Genomic DNA, 12,876 nt, shown 5'->3' with positions numbered 1-12,876 from the left:
TATATTTAGCGACTTGCCCTCCACCGCCTTCTGTGGTAGAGAATTCCATAGGTTCACCACTCTGAGTGAAGAAGTTACTCCTCATCTCAGTCCTAACTGGTCTACCCTGTATCCTGAGACTGTGACCCCTTGTTCTAGACCCTCTAGTCAGAGGAAACATCATCCCTGAATCCAGTCTGTCCATCCCTGTCAGAATCTTATATGTTTCAATGAGATCTCCTCTCATTCTTCTAAATTCCAGTGAATAAAGGCCTAGTCGGCCCCATCTCTCCTCATACGACCCATAGAGCTACAGGTAAGAGCAAATCTCAGGTTTACTGAAACAGGCAGCCTTAAACTGATGGCAAAATTGTAGTCCTATATTTTCATGGTTGCATGCTGTCCCCTAAGTGTCGAGTATGGAATGCAGCCATAGTCTATTCTGTCACATTACCGACCAGATTGCTGCAAGATTGGTGTATGTGGCTGCTACAGGGTTACCATCATAGGAACACAGGAACAGGAGTAAACTATTTCGTCCCTCAAGCCAGTTCCACCGTTCAATGAGATCATAGCTGATCTGCCACCATATCCCTTGGTATCTTTGGCTATCAATCAATCAATATCAATTTTAAAATTAACAATTGATTTAGCATCGATTGGCACTTACAGAAGAGAGGTCCAAACTCCTACTATCGTTTGTGTGGAGAAGCCTTTTCCTAATTTCACTCCTGAAAAACCTGGGGCTGTAATTTCTTGCTATGCCCCCCAGTCTTAGACTCACCAACCAGCAGAAATAGGGTAGTCAGACAGAAAGTGTTTCCTTAAAATCTTGAAAGCTTCAAACAAATCACCCCTTAACCTTCTAAATTCCAGAGAATACAATTTCAGTTTGCACAATCTCCCCTCGTAATTTAACCCTCGGAGTCGAGGTATCACTCTGGTAAATCTACGCTGAACTCCCTTCAAAGCCAATATGTCCATCCAGACTGCTTACAGTATTCCAGGTAAGACCTAACCAGAACATTGTATAGCTAAAGCATGACCTCTTGCATTCTAGTCCTCTAGATACAAAGGTCAGCATTCCATTAGCCTTTTGGTATGTTTTCTGGACCTATTTGTAGTATTTTAATTATCTGTGTACCTGGACTCCCAAATCGCTTTGGTTCTCCACTGTTTCGAGCTTTGCACCATTAAGAAAGAACCCTCTTATTCCCTTTTTAGGTCCAAAGTGGGTGACCTCACATTTGCTTGCATTGAAATCTATTTGCCATAGTTTTGCCCATTCACTTAATCTATCAATATCTCACAGGATCACAGAATCAGAATCACAGAGTGCAGAACAGGCCCTTCGGCCTCTTTTTGGAATTTTCCATCTACACTTCTGAAAAAGCTGCTTTTATTCATTCCTGGTTAGGCAAGCAGCTTTATTTCTAATTCCTAATTGCCTGACTCTCTGTCTCCTTCCACTCAGCCGATTTACCTAACCAGATCAATCATTTGTCTTCAGTTCCATGAGCTTCAACTTTAGATAACAATCTCTTATGAGGGACATCATTAAATGCCCTCTGGAATTCCTTATAAATAAATTTCATGGGCATTCCCTTGTCACCTTTTAAAAAAATTCAATCAGATTCATCTGGCATGACCTACTCTTTACAAATCCATGCTGACTTCCTCTCATAGCTGAAAATTTTCAAGGTGTTCAGTCACCCTATCCTTAATTATAGGCTCTAGCTATTTCCCAAGCACTCATTGTTAAGCTGTCCTGTCTCTAATTCCCTGGTTTCCCTCTCACCTTTCTTAAATAAACATCTCCTGTAGTAAGAATGCTTTAAAACATGATTTGAAGTATGACTATCAAGCTAAGTGTTGATCAGAGATTGTTCAATCAGCTTGCACTACAAATTCCTATTTTAAGAGCTGGGTTGAGCATGATTTACAACACTATTTGCTTTTAACCACAAGCAGCTCTAAATCTCAGCCCATCTTCATTATTACTGACAGTTGATTTTGTACATGTTTGAATATGTTCTTGCATGACAAATGGTTAATCATTGTGATAGTTCAAGTGAATATTATTGTACTCCCGGATCAACTTACAGCTCCCGTTTGTAAAGAGGATGGGGGCTGGTCAATGGCAGAGGGGAAGATGTGGGGGAAAGGAAAGGAGAGCAGGAGGGGAGACAGGGGTGGAGAGGAGAACAAGGGAGAGGAGAGAGCAGGAAGGGGGAGAGAAGAGAGTTGGGGGGGGAGGAGAAGAAGAAAGTGGGAGACAAAGAGGACAGTGGGAAGGGAAGAGGCCAGTGGGAGTGAGAGGAGAGGATAGTAGGGAGGGAGCAAGAGGAAAGCAGGAGGGGAAGAGGTTAGGAGAGTGGGAGGAGGGAAAGTGGTTGGGGAGAGTAGGAGAGGAAGAAGAGAGGGGAAAGGGGAGAGGAGCGCAGGAGGGGAAGAGAGGACTGTGGGAGCGGGGAGGAAGTGGAGAGGAGGGGATAACTGGGGGCGGGGCAGCAGAGAAATGGATGAGTGGGGGTTTAGACTGATGTGGGGTAAGAGGTGACTGAATTGGACAGGGAAGAGGAGCATAAGAAAAATGAGAAATAACAGCAGGAGCTATCAGACCCTCTGGGCCTGCTCCACCAATGAACAAAAGCACAGATGATCTATACCATCTTGTTCTAACTTGTGGGTGGGAGAGAAGAGAAAGGGAAGGTGAGGAGAGGATATTGGGGAGGGGGAGGGGGAGGGTGAGGAGTGGCTACCGGGGAGGGGGAGGGGGAGGGGGAGGAGAGGATATTGGGGAGGGGGAGGGGGCAGGTGAGGAGTGGATACCGAGGAAGGGGAGGGGGAGGGGAGGAGAGGATATTGGGGAGGGGGAGGGGGAGGGTGAGGAGGGGATATTGGGGAGAGGGAGGGGGCAGGTGAGGAGGGGATACAGGGGAGGGGGAGGGGGAGGGGGCAGGTGAGGAGGGGATACTGGGGTGGGGGAGGGTGGGGGTGAGGAGGGAATACCTGAATGACAGTCCAAGGTGAGGGGAGGGGGTGGTGGAAGGGTCAGGGACAGTATATATGTAATTTGATTTTGATAGATACTATTAAATCTGACTGCATTCTCCTTTCAGGTAGTGCATTCCAGATCATAACAACCTGTTGTGCAAAGAAATTTCTTCTCTTCACTCCCCCGATTCATTTGCCAATTATCCTAAATCATTGTCCCCTGGCTGCCAACTCTATTGCTAATGGAAACAGTTTCTCCCTATCTACTCTATCAACATCTCCCAATAATTTTGAATACCTCCATTAAATCTCCCCTTAACCTTTGCTGTTGTAAGGAGAACAATTCCAGCCTTTCCAGTCTCACAACATAACTGAAGTCCCTCATCTCTAGTATCATTCTGGCAAATCCTCTCTGCACCCTTTCCAAGGCTTTCACGTGAATCTCCATATGAAGTGGAGTTAGGGGGCGGGCATATCTGCACCAGGGCATACAAAAAGAAATAAAAACAGAAAATGCTGCAAATACTCAGATCAATGAATTTTGATTAAAACTAAAGTGTGAGATGTAACAGGTTTTAATTAAGTACAGAGGCAGGGAAAGGACAAAGGAAGGTCTGTGATAGGGGAGGCAAGAGATTAAATAACAAAATGCAAGGCAAAAGAGGGCGGTAAAGGGACAAGCAAAGAAATGAAAGTTGAGTCTGGAGGAGGTGTAACACAAATTATAATTCAGTCCCCATTTTAACATTGGATCTTCAACTCCTATGTTTATATTGCCATTATAACTTAGTTTCTAATTTATAATGGAAACTGTCTGTGACCTTTACACTTCCCCTCTGGCAAGAGGGTGTAATTATACTATTACAAGTTTGCGACTGCAGTTTCCGGAGCCTACGGACAAACAAATTTATTACAGAAAATGGTTAACAGGGGTTGCATATAGTTGTGAGTTTTGTTTTATTATATATATATATATATATATATAAAGTGAAATGATGTCTCTGTTGAGCACTGAATTCCTACAAATATATCAGTACTATTGGCATATCACAAGGTTGTACGATACGTACCTACAGTACAGTGGCCTGCTCTGAGCAGCCAAATACCATTGTACATCTTTGTGACAAGTGCATGTATGCTATAAAAATATAAAATAATGCAGTTTAAATATATGCTAGGCAGCATTGCAACTTTGTCTGGGGAAGAGAAAGGTTTTAAAGGTTTTAAATCATTATTGCGGCAATTATAGTTCACCCTTTATATGGTCAGATATGTATTAAGGTAATGAAGTGTTTACTTACCAGCAACTTGTAGGTACATTCAAAAGAGTCTCAAAGACAACCAATGACAAACACGCAGTCAAAACCTAAACACACAATAAAAACATAGATGTTTACATATTTAGAGTTTTCTCCTCTTCTGTCCTTTCCTTTTTCTACCTGACCCAAAAGAATAGCCTATGCAGCACGAAGATCCAATCTGGAGGAGTCATTTTGAACTGTAATAAAGGGACTGCCAATTCTTGGAATGGTCCCAACCACATCTATCCCCACCCAATGGTCCAGACAAGAACTGACAAATCTCAATTAGTGGCTGGAACCCATAAATCACACATTTATATACATTGTCTTCATTTTTACAGGATGTGGGCATCATTGGCTAGGTCAGCATTTATTGCCCATCCCTAACTGCCCTTGAGAAGGTTGTGGTGAGCTGCCTTCTTGAACTGCTGCTGTCCCTGTGGTGTAGGTACAGCCACAGTGCTGTTAGACCGGGAGTTTCAGGATTTTGACCCAGCGCCAGTGAAGTTATGGCGATATATTTCCAAGTCAGGGTGGCTGGTGGCTTGGAGGGGAACTTCCAGGTGGCGGTGTTCCCATGTATCCGTTGTGCTTGTCCTTCTAGATGGTAGCAGTTTTGGGTTTGGAAGATGCTGCCTGAGGAACCTTGGTGAGTTTCTGCAGTGCATCTTGTAAATGGTACTCACTGCTGCCACTGTTCGTTGGTGGTTGAGGGAACGAATGTTTGTGGAAGGGGTGCCAATCAAACAGGCTGCTTTGTTCTGGATGGTGTCAAGCTTCTTGGGTGTTGCTGGAGCTGCACTCATCCAGGCAAGTGGAGGCTATTCCATCACACATCTAACTTGTGCCTTGTAGATGTGGATAGGCTTTGGGGAGTTAGGAGGTGAGTTACTTGCTGCAGGATTCCTAGCCCCTGATCTGCTGTTGTAGCCACGGTATTTATGTGGCTAGTCCAGTTCAGTTCTGATCAACGGTAACCCCAGGATGTTGATAGGGGGGGATTCCGGGATGGTAATGCCATTGGATGTCGAGGGGCTAATTCAATTTTAAATTCACGAAGAGATTGCTCTAATCAATAGAAACTAATATACCAGATTATTTTACTATCCTTAAAGTTTATTACGGTCAGAAAACTAGGATGGCAGATGCAGAATAATAAATATTTCTGATCAGAATATTTAATATACCAAAGGCAAATGATGAAAATGCAGCAAACTATCTGAATAAAAGAAGCAATCACTGATTAAAATGCAGGTTTTATTAAAAATGTTATCAATACACAATTTGGATATAACATTTGTTTTGCTTCCTAAAATAAACCACCCCAAAAAGAAATTAACTTGTACCTGGTAATGGGAGAAGCAATAAAGCTGACCACCAGGCTATCTGACTGCATGAATAAACAAAACTCAGCTACTATACAGTCAGGATCTTTACAAGGACTTATTTACCACACATCTAATCTTTTTTAAACCATTAGGCATTCCTCAGTACACAAATAACAAAGTTATAAGCTTAAATCTGATCCCAGAGCAAATTTCATAACTTCTTGCCTGTACCCAGAGAATGGTAGTAGTTTAAATCAACCAATTTCCCTGGGTCAATGTCATAACACTTGCATAAAAGATGGTATCCTAGCTCCAAAAATTCTAGTACCAAGATTGACATTGAATGTTTCCAAGTACTAGTGGGACGCAGGATTGTCATTTTCTCCTACTAGGGTCAGATTAATGCAGTCATTGGAGTTCACTCCCAGGAAGGTTTGCTTATTTCTACTGTTGCTTGATACTGTATCATGCACATTAGTGTGGGCAGTTAATGAACATAAGGCACATATCTTAACATTTGCATTTTCCCAAAGTTTACACTGTGAACTTCCACCTCACTCTTGTTTACATTGGTATGGATGCTCTTATTCCTTCCTATATTTTTCTTCTTGAAACACAAAATCTATTTTCACAGCTTCATTGCTAGGGAAAAAAAAACAACTGCAACTTCTCTACTTCTGGGAATATACAACAAGTCTGGTATAGGGTTGCCAACCCTCCAGGATTGGCCTGGAGTCTCCAAGAATTGAACATCAATCTCCAGGACATTGCTGTGTGCAACCCTGGGAAAAATCACCAGGACATTAAAAAAGATTGGGGGTGGAATCTTCCAGGGATTTTAACTTGGCGTGAGGCCAAAAATCAGTTTCCTGACATCAGGATGAGCTTTTGGAATTCTATTCTCGGGACCTTAAAAGCTGAGCTTTCCAATGAACAACGTTGGGAAACCTTTGACATGCAATAGCATGTCATGCATGATCATTAAAAGGCCACCTCACCGGAATTAAATTCCCTCGCCAAATCAAGTTCTCTGCCAGTCCAAAATTAGAACATTCAGTTTTATGATTGTATGTAAGTGGTGTGCCCTTTAAATAGATTAGATTAAGATTTCCCCTCGGATATTGTGGTGCCAGTCACTCCCATAAACAGTCTGAGCATTTAGGGGTGTGTCCTTACTACCTAATATACTCTACAATAGCTCATCCCAGGGGTGAAATAATAGTATCCCCTTGTGATCTGAACTGAATATACGTGTCTTTGGTAACACGCACTTCCTCAATCATTTCCAAAGCAGACTGAGATAACATTTGGTCAATCACTGTGCTACGCTGTGGCTGGAAGCAACAGTGCTAATAGCCAGGATTTCTTACAATAACAAGATATATTTAATTGATTGGTAGATACACAGGTTTGTTGGAGCTGAACATTTCAACTAATGTGTCTGCTTACTTTAGTATATGTACACCTGGGAAATCAAGTGCATTCAGACAACAAAGAAACATCTGAATAGGAATAGCCCATTCCAACCATCCAACCTATTCTACCATTCAACTAAATCATAGTTGATCGTACCTCAACATCATTTACCTGCTAAGATAAAAGCAAAAAACTGCGGATGCTGTAAATCCAAAACAAAAATAAAAATACCTGGAAAAACTCAGCAGGTCTGGCAGCATCTGCAGAGAGGAACACAATTAACGTTTCGAGTCCGTATGACTCTTCAACATAACTAAGTAAAAATAGATCATTTACCTGCCTCTTGAATACACTGAAAATATTTTATCCATCTCAGTCTTGAAAAATTTTAATTTATCCAGCGTCCACAGCATTTTGGGAGAGCAACCTCCATATTTTGACTACCCTTTGTGTACAGTGCTTCTTAATTTCACTTATACGTGATGGCCTATCTTAATTTTCAGATGGTGGCCTTTTGTTCTGGATTCCTCAGCATCGGAAGTAAGTTTACTGCATCTAATCAACGGAGAAATGTGAAAACAAAAGGCAAAAAAGTGACAATCCAAATAAAATAAGATGGCCCCATAGTCCAGCCGCGATAAATTGAAATTGTCCCTGTAATTCATCCCCTCTATAGCCATAATCAATTTGTTACCTCCATATTCAGGGCATCTTTAAGGTAACCACAAGAGAAAGTGTGAATTTAACGAAAATCCCAAAGCCACAGGATGAAAATTAAAAAATCAAACACCTAAATCCAGTATCTGTGTTTGAATGCAGTCATGTTAATTATAATTTTAATCATTCAGATATTACTTCCCCTTATTATTTACGATATTAAAACAAAAGGAGAGGCTCTCAAATTATTGAGTTGGTCAATGCACAGCCCATCGTGTACTGAGTCCGTGAATCAAGAATTCTGAATATCTGGTCTTGATGTCGAGTTTCCTGAGATAGAAGTAGAGCTCTAGAATTTGTTTCAGGGTCTCTTGGCTCAGGTCAGGTAGAGATAAATCAACCAAAGTTTCTATTCCTGAATTCTGTTGTGAAGTATTGCCCCTATGGGTCAAGGGGAAGGCAGGTATGGGCAGTCATGCCTCATTCCCCAAAAGACATGTAACCGACTTACATTCACCAACAGAGCTTGGACACTTGTGCAAGATATTGGTGCATGGCTAACTCCTGTGTACTATATCCCAACAGGAGTTGGGAAGTTCAGGAGGTGAAATAAGGGAATTGCAGAGGAAATTGATAAATAACAGATTTAAAAAAAAACTCAAATTAGAGCCTGAATTCAGCCTGGCAAAAAGCATAGAATTTTTCTCATTCTCATTTTTAAGGATTCAAAGTGTCAGTTGTCTGCATCATTTCCAGTGGTTGGGTTTGCAAAAGAAAATTACGAACATATGAATTAGGAGCAGCAGTCGTCCATTTGGCCCCTCGAGCCCCTCCACCATTCAATAAGGTCATGGCTGATTAGATTGTGGCCTCAACTTCACATGCCGCCTACCCATGATAACCTTTGATCTACTTGTTAGTCAAGAATCTACCTACCTTTGTCTTAAAAATATTCATTGACCCTGTCTCCACTGCTTTCTGGGGAAGAGAGTTTCCAAAATTCGCGACCCTCATATAAAAGAATTTCTTCTCACCTCTGTTTTAAATGGGAGACCTCTTGTTTTTAAACTGTGTCCCCTGGCTCTAATATTCTCCATTCCCCAATAATTCTCAAATTCTCCATAATGTTGCACTAATTGGCTTGTCTTGCTTAGGGAAATCTTAATGAATGGTGAGAGAGCAAGGGAAAGGAATACTACACTGTAGTAGATTAAGGAGGAGAGTGCATTTTGGGACAGTGGAAGCCAAATATTTGTGTTTGAATCCAAACTCCATATTTTTAAGAGACTTTGTTCTCAGAATATGAATGCCATTGACAAGGTTGCATAATATGCTACCCATCCGTTGTTGCCACAAGGTGATGGATGGGCTTTCTTCTGGAACTGCTGCCTGAATTGTGGTAATGATGCTCATACATTAATACTGAGTAGAGAATACGATGATATTGACCTAGAAAGGGTAAAGTGTCGCAACAATAATTGTTACCGCATTTTCACTTGCATAAAGATGATAAAACTTAGGAAGATCAAAGCACATGATCACATTTATTCAAATAAAGCTCCAGAGCGTTAATTTCCACCTGGCTGGTTTACAAGGAGGCTAACTGATAGTCCCAGTGGTGACATTCAGGCAGCCTGGATTTGAATGCTGCTCTCAATTGACATTCAAATTCAGCTGTCAACTTCCGTGGGCTGAATTTTCCCTCTCGGCTTCTGAACCTCACCGTCAGGCTCAAATGTGGGTCAGAAGTCCCCACTGGGCGGGAAACAGTCATTGTCCCATGGCTATTAATTAATGGCCAGAGGGCAGTCACACCATCAAATTAAAGACAACAGGCAGCCTCTTTCAAGCTAGAAGGCCTCCAGCTTTAAGGGGCAGCAGTCTGCAATGGAAGGTAAGTGAGGGGTAATAATAAGGTGCTTCAAAATGGAAGCACTCTCTCTCTCACCCCAACTTATTTAAAATTTAAACTAAAAAATGGCTTTTGCAGCCAGGTCACCACTGTGTGGGAGAACGCTTCTACAGGGCAGCATCTGGCTGCTGCTGTACAGAGGCAGGCAGGGCTTCTAGGTCTGCTTGGTGTGTTGGAGTCTTCTGCTGGGAGGCTGTGCATCCAGGCAGTCAAACTGGCTTCTTCCTCCTGCGGTAACCTGAAGTCCGACTGGCAAAGCGACCTCCTATAATTTGCATTAAGCAGCTTTTATTTACTTTAATCAACTACCTGCTGCATGTGGGTGGATAGCCCTGCTGCCCTGCCACCCACACCCCCGCTGCCCCATTCCTGCCTCCCAGAAAACAGCATGGGGTGGACTGGAGCTGGGCATGCCGGCTGGCAGTGCTACTTGTAGTTCCTGCCTGCCAGCTCTCCTGGCACCACCAGGGCCTAAAACCTCTCGTCTACTTTCTACTCACTAAAATCAAGGCTTTTAAAAGCCAAACATATCAACCAACCCAATTTCTTCATTAATCGCATCTCCTATCCTTTACAAATTTGGTGTGCCTTAATATTAAAAAAAGCTGCCTTCAATGGGAGGACATTTCACTGATTGGTAGCTGGATGCTAGATAATGGACCTTCACTTCAGCCAGTGGAGAAAAAAATATCATGGATATCTATGCTACCCTTTATTGACTCAAACAGAATATCAACAGCCACAGGTTTCCTGCTCAAAATATCTTTGGCGGACAGCTGATCCAAAGGTTGCCCATAGAGTGTGTGCGGTCATTACCTCAAATTTTATTACAACTGAGAAATGTGTATCATAGGAAAGCAGGGGTACACTGACCTGTGGGCAGGATTTACCCGTGGTTATCGGGACACTGACATAGGTACCAAATCAGAGTCCTGAACCCTCACTTGCCAGACAAGACCAGGGTACTATTTTCTCAGAGGCAGCCTCCTCCATGGGCAGGCTCCTGACGTTGCAAGCCCAAGCACTGGGCTGGTAGCTCAGAAGCCTCGGCAGCCCCACTGGAAGAGCTGGGGGTAGGTTGGGTATCAAGGATCATAGAGTCATTTACTGCACAGAAGGAGGCCATTTGGCCCATCAACTCAATGCTGGCTCTCCATGGAGCAATCCAGTCCATCCCATTCCCCCGCCCTATTCCTGTAGCCTTGCAAGTTTAATTCCCTCAAGTGCCTGTCCAATTTCCTTTTGCAATCATTAATTGTCTCCGCTTCCACTATTCTTGTGCATAGCAAGTTCCAGGTCATTAGCACTTGCTGCATAACAAGTTCTTCCTCACATTCCCCCTGCTTCTCTTGCCTAAATTGTGTTATCATCTAAAATTTAATTGTGGTCTATTCCTTCTTCTATTTCTTACATTCTTAAGACATGAACCACAGGTGCCTCAATATGGAGATGCCCTTGGAGACGGGTAAGTTTAAAACAACATTTCAAAGGGGTCAAGAGGGGAAATCTCTTGGATTGAAACAGATAGCTCAGAGGGGTTGAGGGGCCTGCCTTTCCTGAGCATGGTCCCCTCTTTTGGGAATGAAACCTGAGGCTCTGCTGGAACTCCAGACTGCCACGGAGTGGGGGCTCTGCTGCCAGAAAAATGCCAAAAAACAGGCAATACTGCCCCTAATTGGGGCCTTAAATATGCAAATTAGCTGCCCGCTTCCATTCAGCAGGCAGCCAATCACTCTCCCTGCCCATCCACTGGGAAACTTAACCAGTGGCAGGAATGCGTTGGGGAACCATCTGGTACCAGGGAAATTCTGCCCTATAACTTTAAAGCAACCAAGCAGCTGGAAGTTTTAATGGGATGGTTAGGTTTTGATTTGCTGAATGACATTTTCCTTCCTTGACTTTTCTTATGCAGAAAATGAATTATGATTAGTGCTATGAATAATATACATATATCTATCTATCTCATGGGTTTTTTTTACATTAAATGTTAAATAATAATCGGTTAAAGAATTATGAGGATAAAATTGAGATTACTTTAATGGTGCCTTTGTGGTTTGGTTCAGAGATATTGGTGGCAATGCAAATACTCATCAGCTTATTATGATGGAATGTGGGTTTTGAGTGTTTATTCTCTGAACTCTCTCTTATTCCATTATTGTGGTTTAAAATGCTTATTCTTTGAAATTCTCCAGTTGGATTTACAAAGGGAGTGTATTTCTGGCATTTGGAATATGATATAGTCTTCATAAAATATATGGAAACAAAAATCTTAGAAATAATATGCATAGTGAAAAATCACACCAATTGTTATTGATAATTATATTAAAGATGTTTGTTCACAGAGTAATATCACACAATATAATTGTGGTAAATAAACTGGCAAGAGTCTAGCTCGTTAATAAGAGTCTTGGTAGAACAAAATAGGCCACAAGTGGTGCTCCCCAGGGATCTGTACTGAGGTCTCAGCTTTTCATCATATACATCAATGATTTGAACGAAGGGATACAGAACATCAAAGTTAGCAGATGGCACTAAGTTGAAAGGCACAATACGCAGTGTAGATGGGAGCAGGGCTTTACAAAGCAAGAGACAGATTAAGTGAGTTGGCAAAACTGTGGCAAATGAAGCTTAATGTGGGAAAGTGTGCAGTCATCCGCACTGGATCTAAGACAGATAAATCAGATTATTTTCTAAATGGTGAGATATAAGGAACTGTCAGGGAACAAGAGATTCAGATGTCAGTATACAGAAATCACTAAAAGTTAGTGGACAGATACAAAAAAATGCTAATGGAATATTTACATTTATCCCAAAAGGCAGGAAGCGATGTTTCAGTTCCTCAGAGTCTTAGGCTTTAGTTCTAGGTGCTGCATCTCAGGAATGGCCTTGGAGGAGGTGCAGTACAGATTTACCAGAATGAACTGCTAGAATACTAAGATTTCAGGGGTTAAATAATGAGTGCAAGTTGCATAAACTTGGCTTGTGTTGCCTTAAGCATAATACATTCGGAATGATCTAATCAGCGTGTTTAAAATAAAAAAGATTCAATAGGGTAGATATAGTGAAAGTCTTTCCTCTTGTATAAGGGGGCTAAACTTAAAATTAAAGTTGGGCCATTCAGAACTGAAATCAAGGAACATTTGTGTTGTCAGCAAATTTAGCAACCATTCCTTTGGTCCCTTCATCAAAGTCATTTATATAAATTGGTCAAAGTTGAGGCCCTAGCACTGATCCCTGTGGCACATCACTCGCCACATCCTGCCCACCAGAAAAAGACCCATTTATG

General features: G+C 42.0%; 1 protein-coding gene across 3 annotated transcripts in view; it reads right to left on the bottom strand.

Moving 5' to 3' along the window:
- LOC121279373 (transmembrane protein 241-like) overlaps positions 1-12,876 on the bottom strand; it is a 218,613-nt gene that overhangs the window by 36,215 nt on the left and 169,522 nt on the right. For 2 of the 3 annotated variants that reach the window (XM_041190569.1, XM_041190571.1), the window contains one exon: positions 4,278-4,342. In XM_041190569.1, the coding sequence (XP_041046503.1) occupies positions 4,278-4,342 (65 nt within the window). Of the gene's footprint in view, positions 1-4,277; positions 4,343-7,357; positions 7,577-12,876 lie in introns of all 3 variants that reach the window. The other variant, XR_005943375.1, reaches the window with a different exon arrangement.

The sequence above is a fragment of the Carcharodon carcharias genome, chromosome 6 (assembly GCF_017639515.1).
Source record: "Carcharodon carcharias isolate sCarCar2 chromosome 6, sCarCar2.pri, whole genome shotgun sequence".
In the NCBI taxonomy this organism is placed as follows: Eukaryota; Metazoa; Chordata; class Chondrichthyes; order Lamniformes; family Lamnidae; genus Carcharodon; species Carcharodon carcharias.
This window is presented reverse-complemented; position numbering and strand designations above follow the sequence as displayed.